This window comes from Zalophus californianus, chromosome 2 (assembly GCF_009762305.2).
Source record: "Zalophus californianus isolate mZalCal1 chromosome 2, mZalCal1.pri.v2, whole genome shotgun sequence".
In the NCBI taxonomy this organism is placed as follows: domain Eukaryota; kingdom Metazoa; phylum Chordata; class Mammalia; order Carnivora; family Otariidae; genus Zalophus; species Zalophus californianus.
The window spans coordinates 175,288,851-175,310,583 of NC_045596.1; the positions used below are offsets into that span (position 1 = coordinate 175,288,851).

Genomic DNA, 21,733 nt, shown 5'->3' on the forward strand with positions numbered 1-21,733 from the left:
GGTGTGGAGTAAAGACATGGCTTAGTGTGAGGACAGGAGACTTGCTCTCCCCGAGTTGGTTTTCATTCTCCAAGGGGATACTTAATATCCACTTCTTCCCCTTTGTGAATAAATTTGGCCAACTGTAATTATAGCACCTGTAAAAAAAAAATAAGACAGCCATCTATACAGCTTGGAGAGGGTTACGGGGTCTCGTTAAATTTAATTAAAAAACTTCAGGGGGCTTGGGTGGCTCAGTTGGTTAAGTGTCTGCCTTCGGCTCAGGTCATGATCCCAGGGTCCTGGGATGGAGCCCCGCATTGGGCTCCCTGCTCACTGGGGAGCCTGTTTCTTCCTCTGCCCTCCCACCTCCCCCTGCTAGTGCTCTCACATGCTCTCAAAAAAAAAAAAAAAAAAAAAAAAATCAATGTAATAGTTATCAAATAAGGTTTCTTGAGAATCTATACTGTAGAACATCTTGTGGCCAGGTGCTGGAAATATACAAGAGCAGCAGTTAACTTTGTGTGTGTGTGTATACATTTCTAAATCTCCTAGAATGTAAGCTCTGCTAGAAATCTAAAGTCTCCACAACATCAAGACTCTTAGCTTTGTTCACCGATTCTCTGCCAAGGCCTACTACGTGTATAGCAAAAAGTCAGTGCTCCGTACGTACATATGTATTTGTTGAATGGTCTTTAAAAAAAAAAAAAAAAGAGCTCAAGGTCCAAATAAACAAACATACATAGATATGTGTAAAAGGACAGAAGTGCATATTCGAGGTAGCATTCAGCTGCTAAGTTGGAGGCTGACATAATAGTCCTGTGGACGGAAAGCTCCACAGGCAAGTAGGAAAGCCCACAGGATAAGCCTGGAAGAAAAAAAAAATGTAAACGCATGGAGTGAATGGAAGAAAGCACTCTATGCACTAGAAACTCAGGGACATGAAGGGGGTCCCTGTAAGAAGGGACCTCTGTAAGAACAGAGCACCCATAAAGCGGCAACAACTTAAATGTTCAATGATGAATGAATAAAGAAAATGTGGTATATATCCACACAAGGGAAACACTCTTCAGCCATAAAAAGGAACAAAGTGCCCGGGGTGCCTGGCTGGCTTAGCTGGTAGAGCATTTGGACTCTTGATCTCAGGGTCCTGAGTTCAAGCCCCATGCTGGGCATGGAGCCTACTTAAGGAAAGAACACTAGACTAGCTGTTGGGTTGGAGGTTGAGGAGACCATGCATACAGGAAGATAGTAGACAAGTTCGGAAATGCAGGAAAAGGGCCGGGGGGGTGGGGCGGGGGAGAGGGCCTTTGTCAGCTAAAGAAATCGGGATCTTGGGGCACCTGGGTGGCACAGTTGGTTAAGCGTCTGACTCTTGGTTTAGGCTCAGGTCGTGATCTCTCCAGAAGGCAAGAGTCTGCTTGAGATTCTCTCTCCCCCTCCCTCTGCCCCGCCCCACCCCTCCTCTCTAAAATAAACCTTTAAAAAAAAAAAGAAATCTGGATCTTACCCACTAACAACAAACAGAGGCAGCCGCTGCTGTCCCGTTCTTCAGAGCACCTTCATACACTTCAGACCCTTTATCAAGGAGTTTGCAAATGTTTTCAAATGTCTTCAGGAGCTAGCTGATTTACGGGAGTAACACCTCTAGAAGAGTAATCTGCTAGAAGTAGCGTATGGACCAGGGATGAGAGAAAGGCAGTGCAGGCTGGGGGTGTCCTCTTGAGTCCAGACCAGGGGGACGGAAAAGATGGAAGAGAGCAGACTATGGCGTGAAGTCCAAGGCAACCCAGAGTTTCTGAAACTAGAGATACTGTGTATAACTGGGTGACTCACCTCCTTGAAAAGAAGTTGTCACATTACTGATCACAGAGGACCTGGGCAAGTCTATCTCCCAAGAGGCACGAGGTTCAAGAGCCCTCTTGATCTCCTTAGAATATACTTCTCTGAAGAATACCCCTCCAGATGGGCATGGACATTCAGCATTAAGAGGACAAATTTAGAACTGCCTACGTTTTCAAATCCAGGCTCTGGTATTTATTAGTGACCTAGACCAAGTTATTCATCTCTCTGAGCCTCAGGTCCTCACCTGTACATCAAGAATAACGGCGGCTGGTACCCACCTGCTAGCGGGTGGAGGCCTAAAGGAGTTAACATACAAGAAGCGATGTATGCAATGCTTAGAACCAAGTCAACAAGATCCCTTGGTAACCCATCGAATACAGTTCTCACGTCAGCTAGGCTTCTGTATAGCACTTAACCAGTCTGTGAGCCTGTATTTACTTGTGCTTTTATTTGTACAATACACACTTCCCCACCACACTGAAAGTTCCAGGAAGGTCAAGTTCAAGGTCTGTCTGCTGCCCATTTTGTCACCAGGGCTTCATACAGCAGGAGGGCAGAATCATTAGAAGGACTCTCTCACCTAGGAATTACACATTTGGTTTCCAAAGCCAAGAGCCACTGCGACTGATAAACCGTCATGCTCTCCTGAAGAGTCAGAATGGAGATTCAGTCATGGAGTAAACAGCTTCATCAAGGAAGCCAAGGAGGGAACAGTCAAAGAGGAAAATGCTTTATTTTTCCAGTATGCCAATCTGAACAGTCTGTGTGGCCTTGCAAGCCTAGTTTAAAAAAGAAAAAAAAAAAAAAAAAGTTTAGCATACTGACATTGGATTCTGAAGGTTGTAGATCTATCCTGTATGGGACAGGCCTGGTTGGGGAAACCAATGACAATGGACCAAAAAAATGTCTTGAAAATACCCTTATTTTTCATTTACTTATTTATTCATTAAAAGTTAACAGCCAGTTGGGCTTCTCCTGGCCATGTAAGTATTCCTACTTCCAAACCTTTATGAAGGGGATACCCTCCTACCCCAGTGCCCACTTCTACCCTTTTTCAATCTTACCAGTTCATTAAGGCTCATCTCTTTCTTCCACCAAGCTTGTTTTACTCTCATCCACACTGCTCTCTCTGAATTTCTGAGCCCTGTCTGTATTACACAACTTGTCAACTCATATAGGAATTTAGTATTATTTTCCCATTGTTTTCTGCGCTGACGAAGTCTTTCCAAGTAGGAAAGGAAGTAGGCAGGAAAAGTGCTTTTGGTAACCACCTCTACATCCCCACTGAAGAGCCAACAAAACACCGGGTTCAAGGCCTGTCTTCAACCAGGACTAATGACTGTACCCCAGGGGAGGTGAACCTCTTCACCACTAAACAATGTTCCCCTTCCCCGACTCCCTCGCCATCTGTCAACTGAAATCAAGGACTCAAGGAAAAGAAGGCACGTTTTTTATTTGCAAAAGTTTCCAGCCCCTTTGGGAAAGGCATTATGTGCATCTAAATTCAGTATTTCATGACTTCCATGGGAATTTACCCTGAAAGACTGTTAGATTAAAGCTAAATGAGATGCAAATTCCATTCATATGTAAGAGTCAGGATGAGTCAAGACTGAGGTTTCCATTACATCTGCTCGTTTCCTCGAGTCACACTCTAAGAACATGTGTGTAGGCTTTGTGGAGGGTGTGTGCTCTGCAGGAATGTTCTGTTAACAATTAAGGAGGCCTCGTGGGCTGGGGTTGCCCTGACTATACAGGGAGACCTGAGCTTTCTTCTTCAGATAGTGTTTGGCTCTGGCTACATGGCGGGCACCCACAGGGAAAACAGCCCCTGTGGGGAAGAGGGGATGCCCTGATGGTCTGTCACTTAAACGGAGGAACACTCGCGCCCATTCATACACTGGAGCTCCAGGCCCTCCTCCTCAACTTAGAGGGAAGGAAAACATTTCCACTAATAGATACACTGCACAGTCCACACCTCATGAAAGGCATTGTTTTAACTTTATAAAAGCTCCCTCCACAGATGTCCTTAGTTAGTGGTCCTCCAAAACTTACGTTGAACTGAACGGTGTGTCCAAGAATGTCTCCCGTCTCCAGAGTAAGCCCACCATGTGACCAGAAAAGCAGAGATGGGACGTATCCCCCAGTTCTGAGAGACAGGTTTCCACAACGGAACATCTTGGAAATCAAGATACATCTTACAGCTGTTTTTAAAATTGGCAGGGTTACTGGTTCACCTGAAAACTGCTGGAACGGGTTCACTGAAATGCTCTACATGTGCACACGCACGCAGAACGCCTCAAGCATTGGTCTCCTCCCCAGTCATTGAGTTTATAGCCAGCAATACATATAAAGGACCTAATACACTAAGATCACAAAATCAACACTGCTCATGGTGTTCCACTGAACCTGAGAAGGACCTCTCCAGAAATTAAGCATTTTCGGGCCTACAGCAGTACCAGAAACAATTGGGAGAGGTCTTGAAATGGGGTGGGGTTTTTTGTTGTTGTTAAAATCCATACGTAATGCCCAAGTGTTGTACAGATCAGACAGGAATATTAATTATGAAGCACAGAATGCAAATGTGGAAAACTCCACAGTTAGAGGAGCAACCTCCGAAAACATTTTAAAACTGCAGTGGCAGGGGATGCAGGAAAAAGGGGCCTGCTGATAGTCTTGGTGGGAGTATAAGTCAGTACAATGTTTCTGAGATTTGGCAATAAACATGAAATGTCTTAAAAAGAATGCATGCCCTTTGACCCAGAAATTCCAGTTCTAAGAGCTTAAGCTTAGGAAATCACGAAGGGTGTACACACAGATTTAGCTCGGAGGATGTACAGTGGTGTTTATATCACAAAGTTGGAAACAAGCTCCAACGCTCAGTAAGGGATGGATAAGACATAGGAAGGCACATCCTTATGGCATAGTACAAAGAACTGAAAAGGAGGCAGCAGAAATGTATCCACTGGCACGCAAAGATGTTCATGACATAATGCTAAGTTTCAAAAAAAAAAAAATGTGAATGTAAACACTTTTATAGTATGATCTCATTTTTGTTAAAATAGAAGGGAGTGTGCACACAGAAAAGGACAGAAGATACATACTGATTAACACTGGTTGCCGAGAAAGGAATTGCAGAACTGTTGGGGGTTGGGGGGGGTTGTTTTTGGCTTACCTGCATTTGAGGAGGGCAAGGGGAGGGAGAGGAGGGGGTAGTGTGGGTGAATTTCTTCTCCAGTAAGAAAAAGTGAAAAGAAACTCGGGACACAATGTGATCCAATTAGGTGAACAAATCGGCTTAGGAATCTTGGAAAGGAATCTCAATCCTAAAAGAATAAAAGAAATTAAATATCCAATGGATTCATTACCATTATTTTAATCTCTAAAAGAGAAGCAATACATTACTACCCTTCCTTTGAGGAATGTTGGGAGAAATGACCGACAGAATTAAGTGCCTAACAGGATTTAAAATATGCAAAAATATCCCAGGAGGAAATCTCTGCGGTACACAGAAGCTACGCCGTGGCCCAGTGCTGTAGGAGTGGGTGCTACGAATGTCCAATACAGCAGCAAAAAATTACATTAATATCCCAGAGCCCCCACAAAGGCACACCACCTAAGTAAGGACTTCACAAGGAACAATATGCTTCCTCTAACCCATCCCTATAGGAGAAATTTCCTCTGAAAATTAATCCATTAAAAATGGGGAGGGAAAAAAAAATGGGGAGGGAGGGGAGGTATTTATGACAGGTTTACCAAGGAATAGGACTGCAATTTCAGTTTGGAAAATACAATGCACATTAGTTTGGTGGAGAGATTTCAGAGAGCACTGGAATGAGGGGGAGGACCCAGGTCACACGAATGGATTTCTATGCCCGGGTCTCCTCTGTACTGAGCAGCACCCAAGTTTTCCTTGGGCAGCCTTTATTACTAAGGAAAAATAACACTTTTTTTGTTGACTTCAGGATAAGCTCCCACCAACAGGATTTCTCTGCATAATCATGACCCATGACTTACAACAGAAACAAGAGCAATTTTCATGTTGATTAAAGGCCTGTGGGCCTTAAGGAATGGAAAGGAAAGGACAGTTAATAGCTAAAACTTCTCCAAAGTGTATTTGCCAAAATCAGAAACTCACAATATTCCAAAGCCCCATAAGCATTTTTGAGGCTTTGTTCCCGCCTCCCCCTCCCCCCCACCCCCACAACTGACTTTTGTTTTTGTTTTTTAAGATACAGAGTCCGCAGGCTGGGTGCACTATGACCAAATGGCAACAGATGCTGGTCTTGCAGAGGGCAAGACATTTCCCTTTGATCATCCAAGAACATGGAAAAAATGGACAAACATTCCCGATCAGGACATTTTCAGTTGGCTTCAAGGTTTACCAGTAGTTGCATGAAGGTGAAGAGTTACAGAAAAGGCTCCTCCTCCATCCCGTAAAATCAGATCCACTCCATCCCTGAATCCACTGAAACTACAAACTAACCTAGGCGAAGTATACTGGTTGGGAATGTTTAGTCTTCCTCACCGTTGCTTGCAGCAGAAACCGGTCTCCAGGCAAAGCATTCCAGCACCATGCACTGCTTAGTATTAAGCAGCTTAAACGTCGTGGGTAGACTATCACTGGTATTTTTATCTTTTCTTTGTAAAAATACAAGTGATGTTACCATAGATAATGAATGGAAAATAGTGGGATACTTTAAAAATGCAAAACATATGCCAAGTGTACACTGTATATAAGCCTCCAAAAGAATCTAAGTCAGTACATATCTCCACATGTGTAAATTAACAACACTACAACAGTAATGTTTCTCCAAAGTTTCTGTATTAAGAAAATGAGAAACCCTATCAACACATCAGACACTGGAATTCTCAATGAGAATCTTTTTTCCATGCAAGCCCTGGAATTTACAATGACTGGGTCTCTTTTAAACAATACTGCACCCCTCAATTCATACTTAAAGATACAGTCTTCCAACACATTTAGTACGTGAACAAAGCCTTTTCACACAGGAATCTGAGTAGCAGCTTCAATCTTGTGCCTGCTATCATTAAGACTCTGGTGCTGTGAAGTAAATCAGCTCTCTCCCCTTAGCACACCAGTGCCCACCAAAGACATCACCAGGCCTTTCTAAAAATACAATGACAATATAAAGCCTAAAAATAGTGATGCAGCAATGTGCTTTGAAAAGATGTTTGTCATTTTCAAGTGTTCTGAAAACTAAGTAAACCACAAAACCATTTTCAACAAAATGTGTGTTTCTAATTATTAGTGGGAAGATTTATATTCCTGCGGGGGGGGGAGGTATAGTGTGCCCGGAAGAGAAGAAGTTCATTGCAGCAAGTCAGCAAGAATTTGTAAAGGCAAAATAATTTTGATAAGACAGAACTACTTTGCTAGCAATATAAATTCAGGATCCCGCTGTACAAGTAGTGGTAATAATGAGCAGTCACTTTAAAGTGTGGGAGCATTCCAAAGCAGGGGCAAGGCCCGACATTTCATTTCTTCGTATGGGCCCGCTATCAACACAGCAATGATTACAAATCCCCTGTTAGTCAAGAGGCAGAGGTCATAGCTATTATTGGATCATCGTTTAGATTTAGAAGAATGAAAAGCAGTTAACACAGTAATTCAAATCTTTGCTTCATTTTAAAGCCACGTTTGGGGCACCTGGGTGGCTCAGTCGTTAAGCAACTGCCTTCGGCTCAGGTCATGATCCCAGGGTCCTCGGATCGAGCCCCGCATCGGGCTCCCTGCTCGGCGGGAAGCCTGCTTCTCCCTCTCCCACTCCCCCCCGCTTGTGTTCTCTCTGTGTCTCTGTCAAATGAAATCTTTTAAAAATAAATAAATCCACGTTTACTTACAAAGACATGGATCATACAAAATAGCTTCTCCCCCCTTCCTCATTATCTCTCTCTGCATTTTGCTAGTGATGGGTTTTTCCAAGAAGTCCAGATTTAAAGCCGAACGTCACACAGCCTGAATTCTGCCTAACCTGGTTCCTTCTTGCCTCCTGCGGGGGCCGGGGCGGGGGGGGGGGGTGGGGGGGGGTGGGGGGGGTGGGTAAGAAGCCACACTAGCCCAAAGCCCACCCCAGGCCCTACTCTTAAACCACTCTGGTACTCCTAGTGGGTACCACCTGGGACACCTGGGAGGGCAAGCAGGGAAAGGCATTTTCTCCTTTCTCCCCTCCCCCATGAGGATGGCTAAGCAGAGATTAATTTCGTAGCTCAGGTCTTCTGCATAACCCCTTCTCAAAACACAAAGACTCAGGATGGGCCTTAAAGAGTCCTTTTGTTTAGAGAGGGTCATTTCCTGCCGTTAGCTCACACCCAGAAACTCCCTCCCATTTCTCAAGGAGAAGCATTGATTTTCTCAGTAAAAAAACAAAGCAAAACAAAATTTCAGGCTTAAAACCATGCCCCTCCCCCAACAGCCTCCCCCCTCCACCCAAGATGGAACTTGGCTGGTGGGCCACCACAGCAGCATCCTCTACCAGGATTCAGAAACGGAAGGGGAAGGAGGCAGAAACACGGGAGTGGAGTTAGGATTCTTTTCAAGCACAGCAGGCATTGTCTGTCCAATCCCCGTGATTTAGTTAAGGAAATGAGCTTAAATGTCAAAGCAAGCAGCTTAAAGGGCTTGTCCTAGGTCCCTCAGCAAAGAAAAGACAAAAAATGAAGAGTATCAATGATATGGTCAAGAACTGACTAATCAGAGGACTTATATACCATTGTCTATAAACCACTGTCTCTAAGACTAATGGACAATGGATGACGGTTAAGTTTAAGAAGTTTGCTCAAGGTCAAGTACTAGAACATGAATGCCATAAACGGGGATAAATCCAATGGCCTGCAAGTTCATGAGTGCATTAGTATGCTCAATTAACAGGCAGTCTGGTGACCAAAGTAATGACGACTTACATTTTTTTCTTCCTGAAATGTCATCTGCTCTGCTTTACAAGTAATAAAAACAGTGTGAGGCTGACAAGTAGGTAGAAATTGTAGCTGCAAGTTGCCTCCTCCATAAAGGTTCACAGAGCCCAGATTAGGCCTTCCCTCATGGCAGCCCATACAGGTGCTTAAAGGCTGGATTCGTCTAGCTAAAGCCTGCCTTATCCTGAGCTATGCCTTTTGTAGGCAAGGGGAGGAAAGCATACTGAGCTTGGGGCTAGACTAAATCAAAAGGACAGTGCTAAGTCTATCTCCAATTCCACCTGGATTGTTAACATTAACCCTCTGCAACCCCCCACACACATCTGCAAAACAGGGATCCAATTCATCTTGCCCTACTTTTACTTAACACGCCTTGCCGGGCCCACATCACACTCCCGATTCTGTGGAATTTTGTGCTAGGTTTCTGTCCTAACTGGACAAAGGCAAGGATTCCATTATGTGTGCAAAACTGCTATGTACAACCCCCGGACAAAGGACCTAATCACTCACCATCTAAAATTTCTGGCCTAGAAACTACTGTAACACTGTATATTAACTAGCTGGAATTAAAAACGTAAAAAGCCAAAAAATAAATAAAATTTCTAGCTTAAAAGCTATGTGATGATTTGACTTTCTGATGTAATTAAGTGAGGATGGGCATCCAGAAATGATCATCTTCAAGGCAGCAATAATCAAAATTTAATTCAAAACTGCTGGAAAAGGTTTAGGACAATGTGGTATATTGAACAGGCCCCAAGTTTGACAGGTTGGTTCATATTCCAGTCACTTAACAAATTTATTGGGCAGTTCCAGGCATTGTTCTAGGCGCTGAGGGTTACAGCCTTCAACAAGACAGAGGTCCCCTGCTGCCAGGGAGTAACATTCCAGGAGTGTAAGACAAGTACATTAAGTAATGTCAGTAAGAAAATACATGAGGGATATGGAAAATAAGAGAGAGATAGGATAGTGCTTGGGAATGTGGGGTACTTTAAACCTGGAGATCAAAGATCTCTCTGGGTAACATCTGAACCGAGATATGAATGAATGACAAGGATGAGGCTGCCGTGTAAATATCTGGGGGTAGGATTTTTCAGGCAGACCCAATAGCACGCACAAAGGCCCTGAGGCAGGAACAAGTTTGGCAAGTAGAAGATATCTAAATAAGGCCCAAGCAGCTGAAGCATAATGAATGAGGTTGCGATTCCTGGTAGATGAGGTCAGAAACCAGCAGGGCCTTGATCACATGAACCTCCTGCACCACTGGAAAAATTTTAAGCTCCTACCCACCAGCACTAAAACTTCAGACAAACTGCTTAATCTCTCAGAACCTCAGTTTTCTTATACCAAAACAATGGCATGATAGCACCTCATTTGGTTTGTTAAAGTGCATTTAAACAGTAGACATTGCTCAGTAAATGCTTAAGGGGTGTGCAAAAAGAAAAAAAAATCCATAAACACGTTTACAAGTTTGATTACATTTGGATATGCACCTGATCTTCAACTCTCCAATTTTCTTACACAGAAAATGGAAAAGGAGATTTTTGCAACTAAGATGGTCTCAGCGTTCATTAGCTCTAACAGTCCCTTTGCTCAGTACTGGGAAAGAGCTAGGAGATCCTGGAAAAGGAGAAACTGGGGCTTAGAGTGGAGGGGGGTGGGGGGAGACGGAATCAGAACACTGGACTCCGGCACTTCTCAGGTTTCCTTCTGCTGATAAACAAGGCCCCGAGGAGAAGCAATTCCCAACGTTTTCAGTCTCCAGCCACCCAGCATCCCTGGGCAGGCACAGAACAGAAGCGTGTATGCGAGAGAGAAAGAGAGAGAAGGTCTGCATGTGTCAGAGAGAGACCCTCACCCAGCCCACAAACACATCCTGTTGGCTTAGAGGAATACTGTATTTAACTTTCGGAAACTCACACTTTTTAAGTCCTGTAAATCACACATGCTGGGGAAAGTAATTACACTTTTGTGGCACTTCCCCTCAGAGCACAAAGGATATTCTGGTACTTCTGAAATAAGGTAGCACTTTCTGTGTTGTGCCTTCTCTCAGGAGGCCCTAACTGCCCATCCTATAGGGGGGCAGGAGAGAAATTCTCACAAAACAGAATCCTGGGGATTCAAGGAAAAGCAGTTTTTAGTTTTTGTTTTTAATCTCTAGAATTTCTCTTAGGATAATGTTGGCCACCAACGAACCTATCTACCTGGTGACATTAAATAAGTCAGGAAGAGCAGAGGAACATCATTTAAAAATCGACTCATGAGAACTAAAGAGGAGTTGAAAGTAGAAACAGGTCTCTAACTTACCTGCATTGGGTTGGTGAGATGCACCTCAATTCTCAAGACCCTTTGCAAAATCCTGGGAGCCCCCACGATGGAGGTAGGCTGTGTCAGCCATTCCTTCAGCATTTTAAATTTGTGTGACAATACTGTATTACAGCCTGGAATTTGGAACTATCCTCCCAGTGCGACTGGCATTTATTACTGCCATTTCCTTTTTCCCTCTTGGATTCTACATAACCTGCATCATAATGGGTGCAGCAGGGGGAAAAACCTATGAGGAATGAAAATGCAGGTGGTTGTTTTTCTTAAAATTTCCAGACCACCTTTCTTTCTTCAAGGGGTGACACATAGCTGTGAGCAGCAAGCTTTTAGGAAAGCACAGATGAGCCAATGGAAAAAGAGGACCCACCGAATAAGAGGAGTTTGGGGGTCGGGCAAAAGGCTCATTTTACTCCCCATCTAATAAAGTCAAGAAAGAACCAAAAAATGTGAGGAAACGTTTTCTCTGGGTCTTCCCCCTTTACCTTCCAAACCCATCTACAAAAATCTTACGGTAGCTTGATTTTTGCCTTCCAGGCTAGGGTACAGCGCTGGAAAAAGAAAAGTTGGAGGACCAAAAGCCTTGGAATTAACTGCAAAACGTAGAGGAAAAAATTTCCAGAGACCGTTGATGAAAGCAAAAAAAAAAAAAAAAAAGTGTATGGGAAATACTATATATACCTAGATTTTTCTAAGCTCCCCTCCCACACTCAGGCTTTCAAACGGATAAGCACACTGAATACTATTATGTTATAAACTAGGCAGATACAGAACACATTCTGATGTTCCTAAATCAAAAAGTGCTTTAAAAAATTTGCTTCAATTTTTCCTGAGCATTTCCAGGTCTTCCCCTTCCCTCGAAGTTTTCGGTTTTGTTTTTACATACATTCAAGTGTTAGGTAGATTTGGGGGGGGGGGGTCTTTTGTGGCCTACCCTCACAAGGTTCCCCAGGAACCAGAGTCTCACGCCTCTCTTCAGTTTTCCAGGCGCTCCTTCACATCACCCACCTTTTCAATTACCGGCTATATAGACTTAAACTCTTCTGAAAATTGCTCTCAAGATCAGACCTCTCCTCTGCATCTCCAACCCCACCGGCTTCACCTCCTCATGGTCTTCTCCCCCCTTTTCAACTGCTCAATTTGCTATTTCTACAAAGAGGACCACCATGTAGCTGGCCATCCAGAGGAGAAACTGAGAGGCTTCCAGAATGAAACTCCTCGTCTCTCCTCGGCGCTGACAGTTACTGAGGCCCCTGACTACCTGTGGCTGAGTAGCTGCCGCCACTTTCCTTGGAGACCAGGATTCCTGCAGTACCAGCCTCACTCTTCTCTCAACTCTTCCCAACCCTGCTGCCTCCCCTTTCCCACTGGCAGGTCCCATAGGGCCGGGTCCCTGCTGCAGAGCAGCGCGACGCCAACCACAGAGTGGAGTCGGCTTCCCTGGCATGAGAGGCAAGCTCCTCTACCTTCTCCCCCAACCAATGCCGCTCCCCAGGCTCATCCTCAACTCCCCTTCCTCTCCTGCCATGCCTTGCTTGCTCTCCCCGGCTCTTAAGCCTGCGTCTCCACACAGGCCCATCTTCCACCCACGGTCTCAACCCTTTTCTCATCTGGCAAGATGTGAATCGAGAATATTCGCTCCAATGTCAGCTCTTTGGGGGTACAGCTCAGTGGTAGAGCATTTGACTGCAATGTCAGCTCTTTGACACAAGGCCTTCACCCTCTCGCCCTTGCAGTGCTGTGTTCCCAACTCTAACACCAACTGAGCCCCATGCTTCATTACACATGTTTACATGGGGCAGTCACCACTCCAACCCAGAGCAAGTGACAGGCAGAAACCAGCTCGCGTAGCCCCCGGCACACCAACCTGCACTCCAAGTCATCTCCCCGTCAAAAAAGGTTCATCACCACCCTAATACCTCCCTCAGCTCACTGGGAGGATAAAATAATGGAGTTTGCGTATAAAGTGCCCAGTACCTGGGGTAAATATTCAGAAGTAAATACTCAGAAGTTTGCAATTATTTGAGTGAATGGGTTAAAAAGATTTCTGAGAATTGCATAGGAACACTCCAGTCTTTTTTCTACCGAGCAAAAACGACAAACCAGGCAACAACTTTACTGTGATAAGCTCAAACGTGCAATCTTCCTCGAGTATACAGTCACGCCCCGCCCCCCCCCCCCAATGATGCACGGAAGTGGTTTCGAATAGTCTCCCAGTACTCTTTCAAGGTAGGGATGTGAGTGCAAGGAGTGCCAACCCAAGTCTTCCGCACTCATCAGGTAGACTCATCCCCATCACGGGATGGCATCCTTGCATCAACAGCGTCAATTTAAATCCCTGGTCCCTGCTGGCCTCAGGCCCACTGAGCCAGGCGGCCACTTCTGCTCCAGCTATGATTAAGGTTCATTCCCCTCATTCCTTCCTAAGTTTTTTCTTTGACCAAAGCAAGCACTGTTCAAGAGGAACATTTGCATTCCCTTTCCCCCTTCCCCCAGGCAGACACTAAGGTGCCAAATGAAACTGAACACAAACATTCCAAAGTGGCTGTCACACAGAGCAGGCTTGTTTGGGAACACAGGGAGCTCCGGGCTCTTCCACCTCACCAAAGCTCCCAGAAGCCCGCGTCCAAAAGGTCAAACAGAGTTCCATGGCACCCACCACCAAATTCTAATGGTGAAAACCCAAATGCCCCTCCGGAGAAGCAGGCCTGCAGTGGCTATCAGAGGCACCAGGCACACCCCAGTGGAGGCTGCGGATGGCAGGTGGAGCGAGTTCATTTCCCACCTGATCCATCCACAACTTCCCTAATTTCCCAGTGGGCAAGGGCCTCAGTAGCAAATAAGTGGCTGCTTTTTAACAGCCTACCTATGCTAAGTCATCATCACCAACCCTACCAATAAGGATATTTCACATTTACAAATTAGTTATAAAGAATTGTATGTGTATATATGAGTAAGTGTGTGTGGGGGGGGGGTCCTCACCTGGTACTGGAGTACTATCTTTGGGTAGGAGTTGAATATTGGGAATACTGTGATAAGATGGCATCAATCTTTAACAAAAAAAAACACAAAACAATTACATGAAAGGTAATGATCCAGGAGTTAAAGAGAACAAAGCAACTTCTACTGGAATTCTGAGGACAACCATCTCTTTGGGATGGAACCTTCAGGTGACGGGAGTCTGCACAATGTAGGCTGAAACTTGGCACGTGCCTTGAAAGCAGCTCAAGCTAGATCAAGAGGGAAAAGATGGTTGAAGCAAATGGTTTACAGAGCACAGGGGTACATGAGGGCAATCCTGACTGTCAAGTATGGGCTTTGTTGTGCAGAGAACAGATCAGCGCTGAAGGACCCATCAGAGGACCAAGCAGTATGATAGAAGGATGCACTGATAAAGCATGGTAGAACAAGGTGAGCAGCTAAAGAGCACTAAGATGAGCCAGGAGAAAAGGAATGAGTGAGAGCAACAAAGAGAAGGGCTACAAGGAACTGAAGAGGCCCGGTTCCTGCAGCAAGGCTTGTGAGCAAAAGCAAGTGGGACCAACCCAATGGTTTTGTGACATTGACAGATACAGCAAAGAAATTCCACGGAATACTCAAAGAAAAAGACAGTTGGGTGGGTTTTTTTTTTTTTTTTTCAATTTTGTTCACATGTTCATTTTAGAAAATTTAGAAAGCAGAGAAAAGCATTAGAAAGTAAAAATCTAATAATTTTTATTAATATTTGGGTTTTTTTTTTTACCTATTTGGGGTTTTTGTTTTGTTTTTTTAAAGAATTGGCATCACATAGAACTTTTAAATCTGTTTGTTTAATGTCCTAACATTGACAATTATGCCCTCAATTAAAACGATGTCAGAAGCTGGGAAGAAAAAGTGAGATTCTCCCATACAGCCTTCAGAGGGAATGTGGCAACACGGACACATTGATTCCAAATCTCTGGCCTCCAGAACAGCGAGAGAATGCATTTCTGCTGCTTTGAACCAACAACAGAAGTAAATATATGCATATACATATACATCCTTTAAAAACATGGCCTTTCATGGCTACTTACTATTCTCTTTCAGAAATTATACCATGATTTACTTTAGCAATGTCCCTGGGTAAAACATCGAAGAGTCTTTACGACTGTTCACTATCAGAAGTAACTAATTCACGAACATATTTTGCCATATAATAGCAAAGTCCTCCAGAAAGCTGCAATTCGCGTCACCTTGCAGTACATCTGTGCCCACTGTCTTGCCTCATCACCAACACTGAATTCTGTCCTTGAAGCACAAATTCATACGAACCCACAAAAACCTATGAAAGCAACTCTGAAAAGAACCTCTACCCTATCAAACGATCCACCCAACAACAAAAATGCCATGGGGAAACAGACTGCACAAGAACACAAGCGTTTATGAGGGAAATTTAAAAACTACTGGAAAAACAGCTCAAAAGCGCATGCCAAATTTAGCAGCATTTTACTAGGAAGTCACTGTGCTTTCCTTTTAAAACTATCACCAAAGACTCTCCGAAGGCTGAAATAGGTTTGTTATATTAGATTTGATTTGGAATAACAGACTCCAGACGTGGTTGAACGGTTTAAGAATATTCTGATTCTGTACTTTGCCCGAGTCATAATGTAGATTATCTTAATGCCCATCTGAAAGCTTGAGGCTGCCACCCTAAACTGACACAGTAGCCTTTCTGTGGGCCAACTGGAGGAAACAATTTTCTTCATGGCCCCAATATTTGGGCAAGATTACTAAGCACTTTTTTTTTTTTTTTAAGGTTTTTTGGTTTTTAATCTCTACACCCAACGAGGGGCTCAAACTCATGGCCCTGAGATCAAGAGTCACATGCTCTTCCCACTGAGCCAGCCGGGTGCCCCACTAAGCACTGTAAAAGGAAAGTGAGGTAAAGATTTGTATTAGCTTGTAAAGAACCAACTGTACATGACTGCTGCCCAACATTTGCCAAATATCTTTTCAGTCAATACTGCAACAATGTCAACTTTTTTGCTTTTCTAGTGTTAAGTACAAGAAAGTCCAAATCAATTTAAGGAAAGATTGCTATTTACCATTCCTGCTTCAACATAATAAAACACCTTTAAGAAAGGATTTGTGATCAGCCTGAAAAATGCTCAATGACCTGGCTAAAAGCAAAAGCAAAACCAAACTGCATATTTATCGGATTTAAAAAAAATTATTTTGAAAATTAAGGGATCAAAAATAAATTTCTATCTACTACCAGATAGAAAAAGTCTTGATACATAAAGCTCAACAAGACAAACGGAGTCTGCTCTACACGTTTATTGATTTTTAATAAAGTCTAGTCCAGTTCAAATCGCCAAAGGTGTTTAAAGAGAATACTGCCGGGTCCAAAGATAGATGCAAAATTCTAGGATTTTATCAAGTGTAAAATGATGTAAGAAATTATCTAATGCCCTATACATAAGCCCTATAAATCTCAGATCCCAGTTAAGATTTTGACAACTGGCTTTTCTTTAAAGGGACATGTTGTAGAGAAACAAGCACACAGGAAGCCAGAAAGCCAGATGTATTATCTTTTACAGCTAGCTAGCCAAATCTTAAAAAGAATTTTTCCTCAAAGCTTTCAATAGTATCCAAAGCAGAAGTCTATGCCCTGTCCAAGTTCTCAAACTTCCAACCCCAAAAAGCTACAGAAATTTTCCTCAATCCTGGGCTGTTATTCTATAGAGTTGGAACCAAACAAGTGTTTCGGTATCAATTATTTCAGAGTAAGCTTTAAAAGCTCTCATACAGGGCTAAAATGTACTGGAAGATAGAAGGAACTCATTTAAAAAAACAGAAAAAAAAACCCTTGGATTCTACGAAGTGGTAGAGAAAGCCTAAATTGCTCTGATGTTCTAGGAAATAAACTATTTTCTCTTAATGATGATTGGACTTGCTTTTCCAGGTCAGCTCAATGGCCACCAGAAACACAACAAAACACATTTTTCCCCTCTTGTCATTATGAGTATATACATTTTGTATGTGTGTGTTCTGTTTACTGGAATCCTCAGCCAAGGCTTTTAAATGTGTTTGAGAACAAACTGCTGTTCGCTGGGTGGGCAGGGAAAGGGTCCAGTGTGGTGGTTTTTGTATAATGCTGAGCACATTAATGGGACTCACCAAATACCATATTTATTTTACTTGTGGCTTTCAGGGTTAGGGGGAAAAAAAAAGAGGTTAGAGTTTATCAAAAACAAAACAAACTCAAAACAGGGAATCAGCGCAAAATTACCTGCATCACTCAAGGCCTATTTCCTTTCTTCTCAACGTTTTTAACATTATAAACCCTCTCTCTTCATGGGGTATTTGTCTTTATACTCCACCTCTGGTACGACTTGGGTTCTAAAATCTTCCTAACCGTCCACTTAGTTTTAAAATAACTGTCTCGCCAAAACTGCTGACCCGTCATAGAGCCACATGCTGTTGCCTCCTGAAAAAGGCACATGGTCAGGGCAAAAGAGGTGAGAGGCAGTAACTCTGTACTAAGCTCACCTGTGGTTCTACTCATACACAACCAACCTCACACATTAAGGCGCCCCAGGAACGGGGCCGACAACACCTCAGTCCTGGTGGCAGTGAGGCTGAGATGGGTTACGTGAAAAATGTGATTTTTTTCTCTACTTAATTTTCTCAAGTTAAGTAGGTTATGGTTTTGGAACACTTAAACCTCTTCTGCTACCTACCAATAGCAAAAAAAAAAAAAAAAAAAAGCCTTTGGGTTTGCCTGATTGTTTTCCATTTACAAGAATTCTCAATTGGGTGAGCAGAGAAAGATGGTTTCATACCATACAGTCTTACCCTTAGAAATAAACAGACTGCCCATCTAAGTGAAATAGAAAGGTTTCTGAAGCAATTGGTGTGTTAGGTGAATTAGTTAAATATAGCAACTCCTTGGAGAAGCACACTTGTCATTTTTAAAAATTTTATTTCAAGGGTAGGGAAAAGAAAGAGCAAAGCAGCCAGTAAGATTCAAGAAAAAAAAAAGTGGAACTTGCAAGTCAGGTCTCGCACTCTCCGAAAAGGGGGGAATGGCAGTAGTCCTAAAGAACTAGCATGTAAATAACACTTTTCAAAATAGTTTATAATAAAAAGCGCAATTATCCTCAGGTGTGAAGGCAATTTTCCGCTTACTCCAATTCCGGTGGGTTGCCCCACACAAATGGGCTAAGAGTAAAATCTTGTATTTTGCATTGATTTGCATGGTCTTAGGTCCCTCTATCTTCATTTAAACTCCCTTTTTCACAAGTGGACAATGTGCTCAGGACTCAAAAGTACTATTTAAATCCTCCCCAACGTTTGGTTTCACTATCAGAATCTTTGTTTGCACACAACACGTTATCTCCAAAATAATCTCAACCTAACCGCTTTAGAATCAGTTTACCATTGTTAACTTTACATATTGGAATACAAGACCTCTAAGAACGCCTTACAGGTCTTATCTAGATGCATACTTTCCTGCATCTCTACACTCAAGTTCTTTTTAGAATGTTTAAGAACTCAGCTATGAGGGATCCTAAAAAGTAGGCGAAAACAGTATTGTTTCTTGCACTCCAGATAACGTACCTGCAGGAACAAAGCCATTTAAAAGGATACCACAAATATCCTAACTACAAAATTCTGAAACTTCTGTTCAGGGAGTTCCCTCCCACAGTTAAATTTTGTTTCCACCAACGGAACGCACCGCCGCCGCAACATTTTTAACGTTGTTACGGACGCACCACATAAAATTTACGCTCAGAAGTCAAAGTCCCATTAAAAGAGCCTAGATGATCGCTTGGTGAATTGTAAAGTTTTAAACTCTTATTCGCCCCGCCCCCCGCATCGCCCCTAAATTTACAAAACCTAATCACCCACATTCGGGGTCTTTGACTCATCAGAGAAGAATGCAGCTGATGAGTTATCTATTAATCCAAAATGCCTCAGCTGGAAAGATATTTCACCAAGAACTTTTAACACTGAAAGGGAGGGGGCAGGGAACAGAAGGTGTCTTTTAACGAGAACTTTCCCCGAGTTCTCTCCTTACACCGCACACACAAACACACCCCTCAAACTTCCCAGTTCCCGGTCGCAGAATTAAGTCCTGACCCTCCGGGTCCCAATAAACTGAGGTCACCCAGGAGTCAGCTCTCGATTCCGCTTTTAAAATCCCACGCAAACAAAGCTGGGCATTATACTTACAAGTCTCCGAAAAGTCCTCAAAGTTACGCAGTCTTAGGAACCCACAAAAACACGCTCTCCGAAGAGAGCCCCCCCCTCTCCCGGGGCCACAGTTTGGGGCTGTGCCTCGGGGCGAGGGCAATTCCCAAACCCTCGACTGCGGCGCCCGGGGGCCGGCGGCCGCCCGCACGCAGGAGAAAGCCCGCGGCCCGCGCCCCAGGTCGTACCCCCGCCGCAGCGAGCCCCTCCGTACCTCTTCCTCCTGAAGGTTGGCCTCGTTCGGGGTGTTCTCCTTCTCGGCTTTGCCGCCGTTGTTCATCTTCCCGGTCCTTCCTCGCCGGGCAGGGCTGGGGCGCGGGGCTGGGCGAGGGCGCGCTCGCCCACTTTTCCCTTCCCCGGGCGCCGGGGCTCCCTCGGGCGGGCGCCGCGGGCTGCGGGGGCTGAAGCCGGGGCAGCGGCGGCTCGGGCTCCCGCGGCGAGGCGAGACTGCGGCGGCAGGCGACCCAGGAAGTGCGAGGGAGAGACGGCGCAGGGCGAGGCGCGGGCCGACTGGGAAGGGGACGGAGACAATCGGGACCCGGGAGGGAGACCTGGAGAGGGAGGGCGGGCGCGAGGGAAGGAAGGAAGGAAGAAAGGATGGGGCGAGGGCGCGCGTCCCAGGAGGGAGCCCAGAGTTGGCAATGTGGCCGAGCAGGGGCTGGGGGCGGCCGCTGCCAGAGCCTAGCGGGGGCCGGAGGGAGGGGGCGAGGGGTGCCCAGACCCAAGGAGGAGGTGGTGCAGGGCGCGGGCCGCGGCTGGGACGCTGGGACCCGGAGAGTGCGCGCTCCAGGCAGGCTCTGGGAAGTAAGGGATCCAAGCAGCTCCCTTTCTCTCGCTTTCCTCCCTCCCCTCTCTCCTCCCTCTCCTCCTCCTCCTCCTCCTCCCTCCGCCCTCCCTAGACGTGGGCTGCCGGCTTTAGCCCGGAGGGACGGGACGCGGGACGGAGAAGCCCCCCGCGGGAGGAGGGGCTGCGCCGGGGGCGGCTGCCCCGCGGCCGGATGGCGCGCGCCGGGGAGGGGCCGCGGGCGGCAGGCGGAAGCGGCCGACCCCCAGCCCCCCGACTCGGCGGTAGGTCAGAGGGCGAGGGCCGAGGCGCGGGAGGGAGGGAGGCCGTGTCCTCCCGCTTCCTCGGCCCCTGGGGGCCCCGGCGGCCCGGCCGCGCCGGAGTTGCCGAACTCGCGTGGCGGCGCGCGCCGGCTTGGAGAGGGGCTTCGGGGAGCCAGGCCGGGCCAGCGCGACGCCCGGGAAGCGTGATGGGCTACTGCTGTTGGCTTGCTGCCCGCGGGGATTCGCACCCCTATCCCTAAGCCAGCCCCTCCCTTTCAGTACCAGCTCAGACCTATTTCCTCCCTTCCTGGTTGGCAGCTTGAAATGACAGGATGCGAGAGAACGAGCGACGTCCGGGGGCAGCCGGCTCCGGGCCGGCGTTTTCAGGGCACAGCTTCAAACCCACCTCCAGCGCCGGGTCCTCGCAAACCTCCCAGCCTCCGCGCGCCGGCCTTCGCTCTCCGCTAGGCTTCACGGGCCCCCTGCTCAGGCTCCTGGCACGGCCCTTAGCAGACTGTTCTGGAATTATTTACCTGGTTGCCTCCCTTACTCTCTTGGGAGAGCCTTCCCGCCAGACAACAACACCGTGCCCTGTTTCTCTTTATAATCCCACGGCTATTTAAATACGCTACCTGGTATACAGTAGGCACTCAATAAATCTTTGTTGGCTAGGTGAATATTCCTCACAGCGAGCCGAACTGGAGGCCAACACAGATGATCTTCAGAGGGTCAAAGCCCCTTAAAAGAAGAAAGATGGCTCAGTACCGTGGGAAGTCCGCGCACAACGCCTGTTTACGCGCCAACCTCGGAAGGACTGCGAGGTTTCGGTTTCCTCACCTGTGAAATGGAAGTAGTTACCTCCCAGGGGGTTGCAATTAAAGGAGATGATAGGCTGGTAGAGCTATAGCACCCAGCACCCATTCCTGCCCAGTTTAAGTTTACAGAACATGGAAGTTAGCATTATTATCATTAAGGAAATTTCCATTTTTTCGGGGCCATAGAGAGCTTCTCCATTCCGGTATCATAGACACATAAATTTAAAACTGCATATATCAGTAGGTTCTCCCTCACTTCCCACGCCCAGGAATTCTCTCACACAGCACCCTGTTCCTTTTTTCACTGCACCAATCACAATTTCTATTTACTTGCTTGCTTCACTGTTTATCTCTCTCTGCCCCCTTCCTCCTCCCTCCCCCCCACATTCTTCACCCTATACTGGTTTAAGTGCTGCTGGGAGTGGGGTGGGGGTGGGAATGGAGATAAGGCTCCTGCTTTTAGGGACTTTAAACTGGTGTTGTGGAAACAAGAAACCCAAAACAACTCCACGGCACCATGATCAGGGACCTTGGTTCAAATCGCAGAAAGCAATGAAAATACTTGTGTGAGGAGCATTGTG

At 45.6% G+C, this 21,733-nt stretch overlaps 2 protein-coding genes across 7 annotated transcripts in view; one reads left to right on the forward strand and one right to left on the reverse strand.

Annotated features, from left to right (window-relative positions):
• Window positions 1–20,176, reverse strand: part of RBPMS (RNA binding protein, mRNA processing factor) — a 172,671-nt gene extending 152,495 nt beyond the window's left edge. For 4 of the 6 annotated variants that reach the window (XM_027597923.2, XM_027597924.2, XM_035726036.1 and 1 more), the window contains exon 1: window positions 19,505–20,176. In XM_027597923.2, the coding sequence (XP_027453724.1) occupies window positions 19,505–19,570 (66 nt within the window). In that variant the 5' untranslated portion in view covers window positions 19,571–20,176. Of the gene's footprint in view, window positions 1–4,996; window positions 5,148–19,504 lie in introns of all 6 variants that reach the window. The other 2 variants (XM_035726037.1, XR_003520630.2) reach the window with 2 other exon arrangements.
• Window positions 19,888–20,960, forward strand: LOC113925396 (formin-like protein 5). The gene is made up of 2 exons (XM_027600060.2): window positions 19,888–20,358; window positions 20,656–20,960. The coding sequence occupies exons 1-2, from the start codon at window positions 19,888–19,890 to the stop codon at window positions 20,803–20,805; spliced, it is 621 nt and encodes a 206-aa protein (XP_027455861.1). The 3' UTR covers window positions 20,806–20,960.
• Window positions 20,961–21,733: the final 773 nt, after the last annotated feature.

Coding starts and splice junctions, on each gene's coding strand:
- LOC113925396 (XM_027600060.2), top strand. CDS start 19,888: ATGGGGCGAGGGCGCGCGTCCCAGGAGGGAGCCCAGAGTTGGCAATGT. Junction 20,359..20,655: donor CCCAGCCCCCCGACTCGGCG/GTAGGTCAGAGG, acceptor CCTGGTTGGCAG/CTTGAAATGACAGGATGCGA.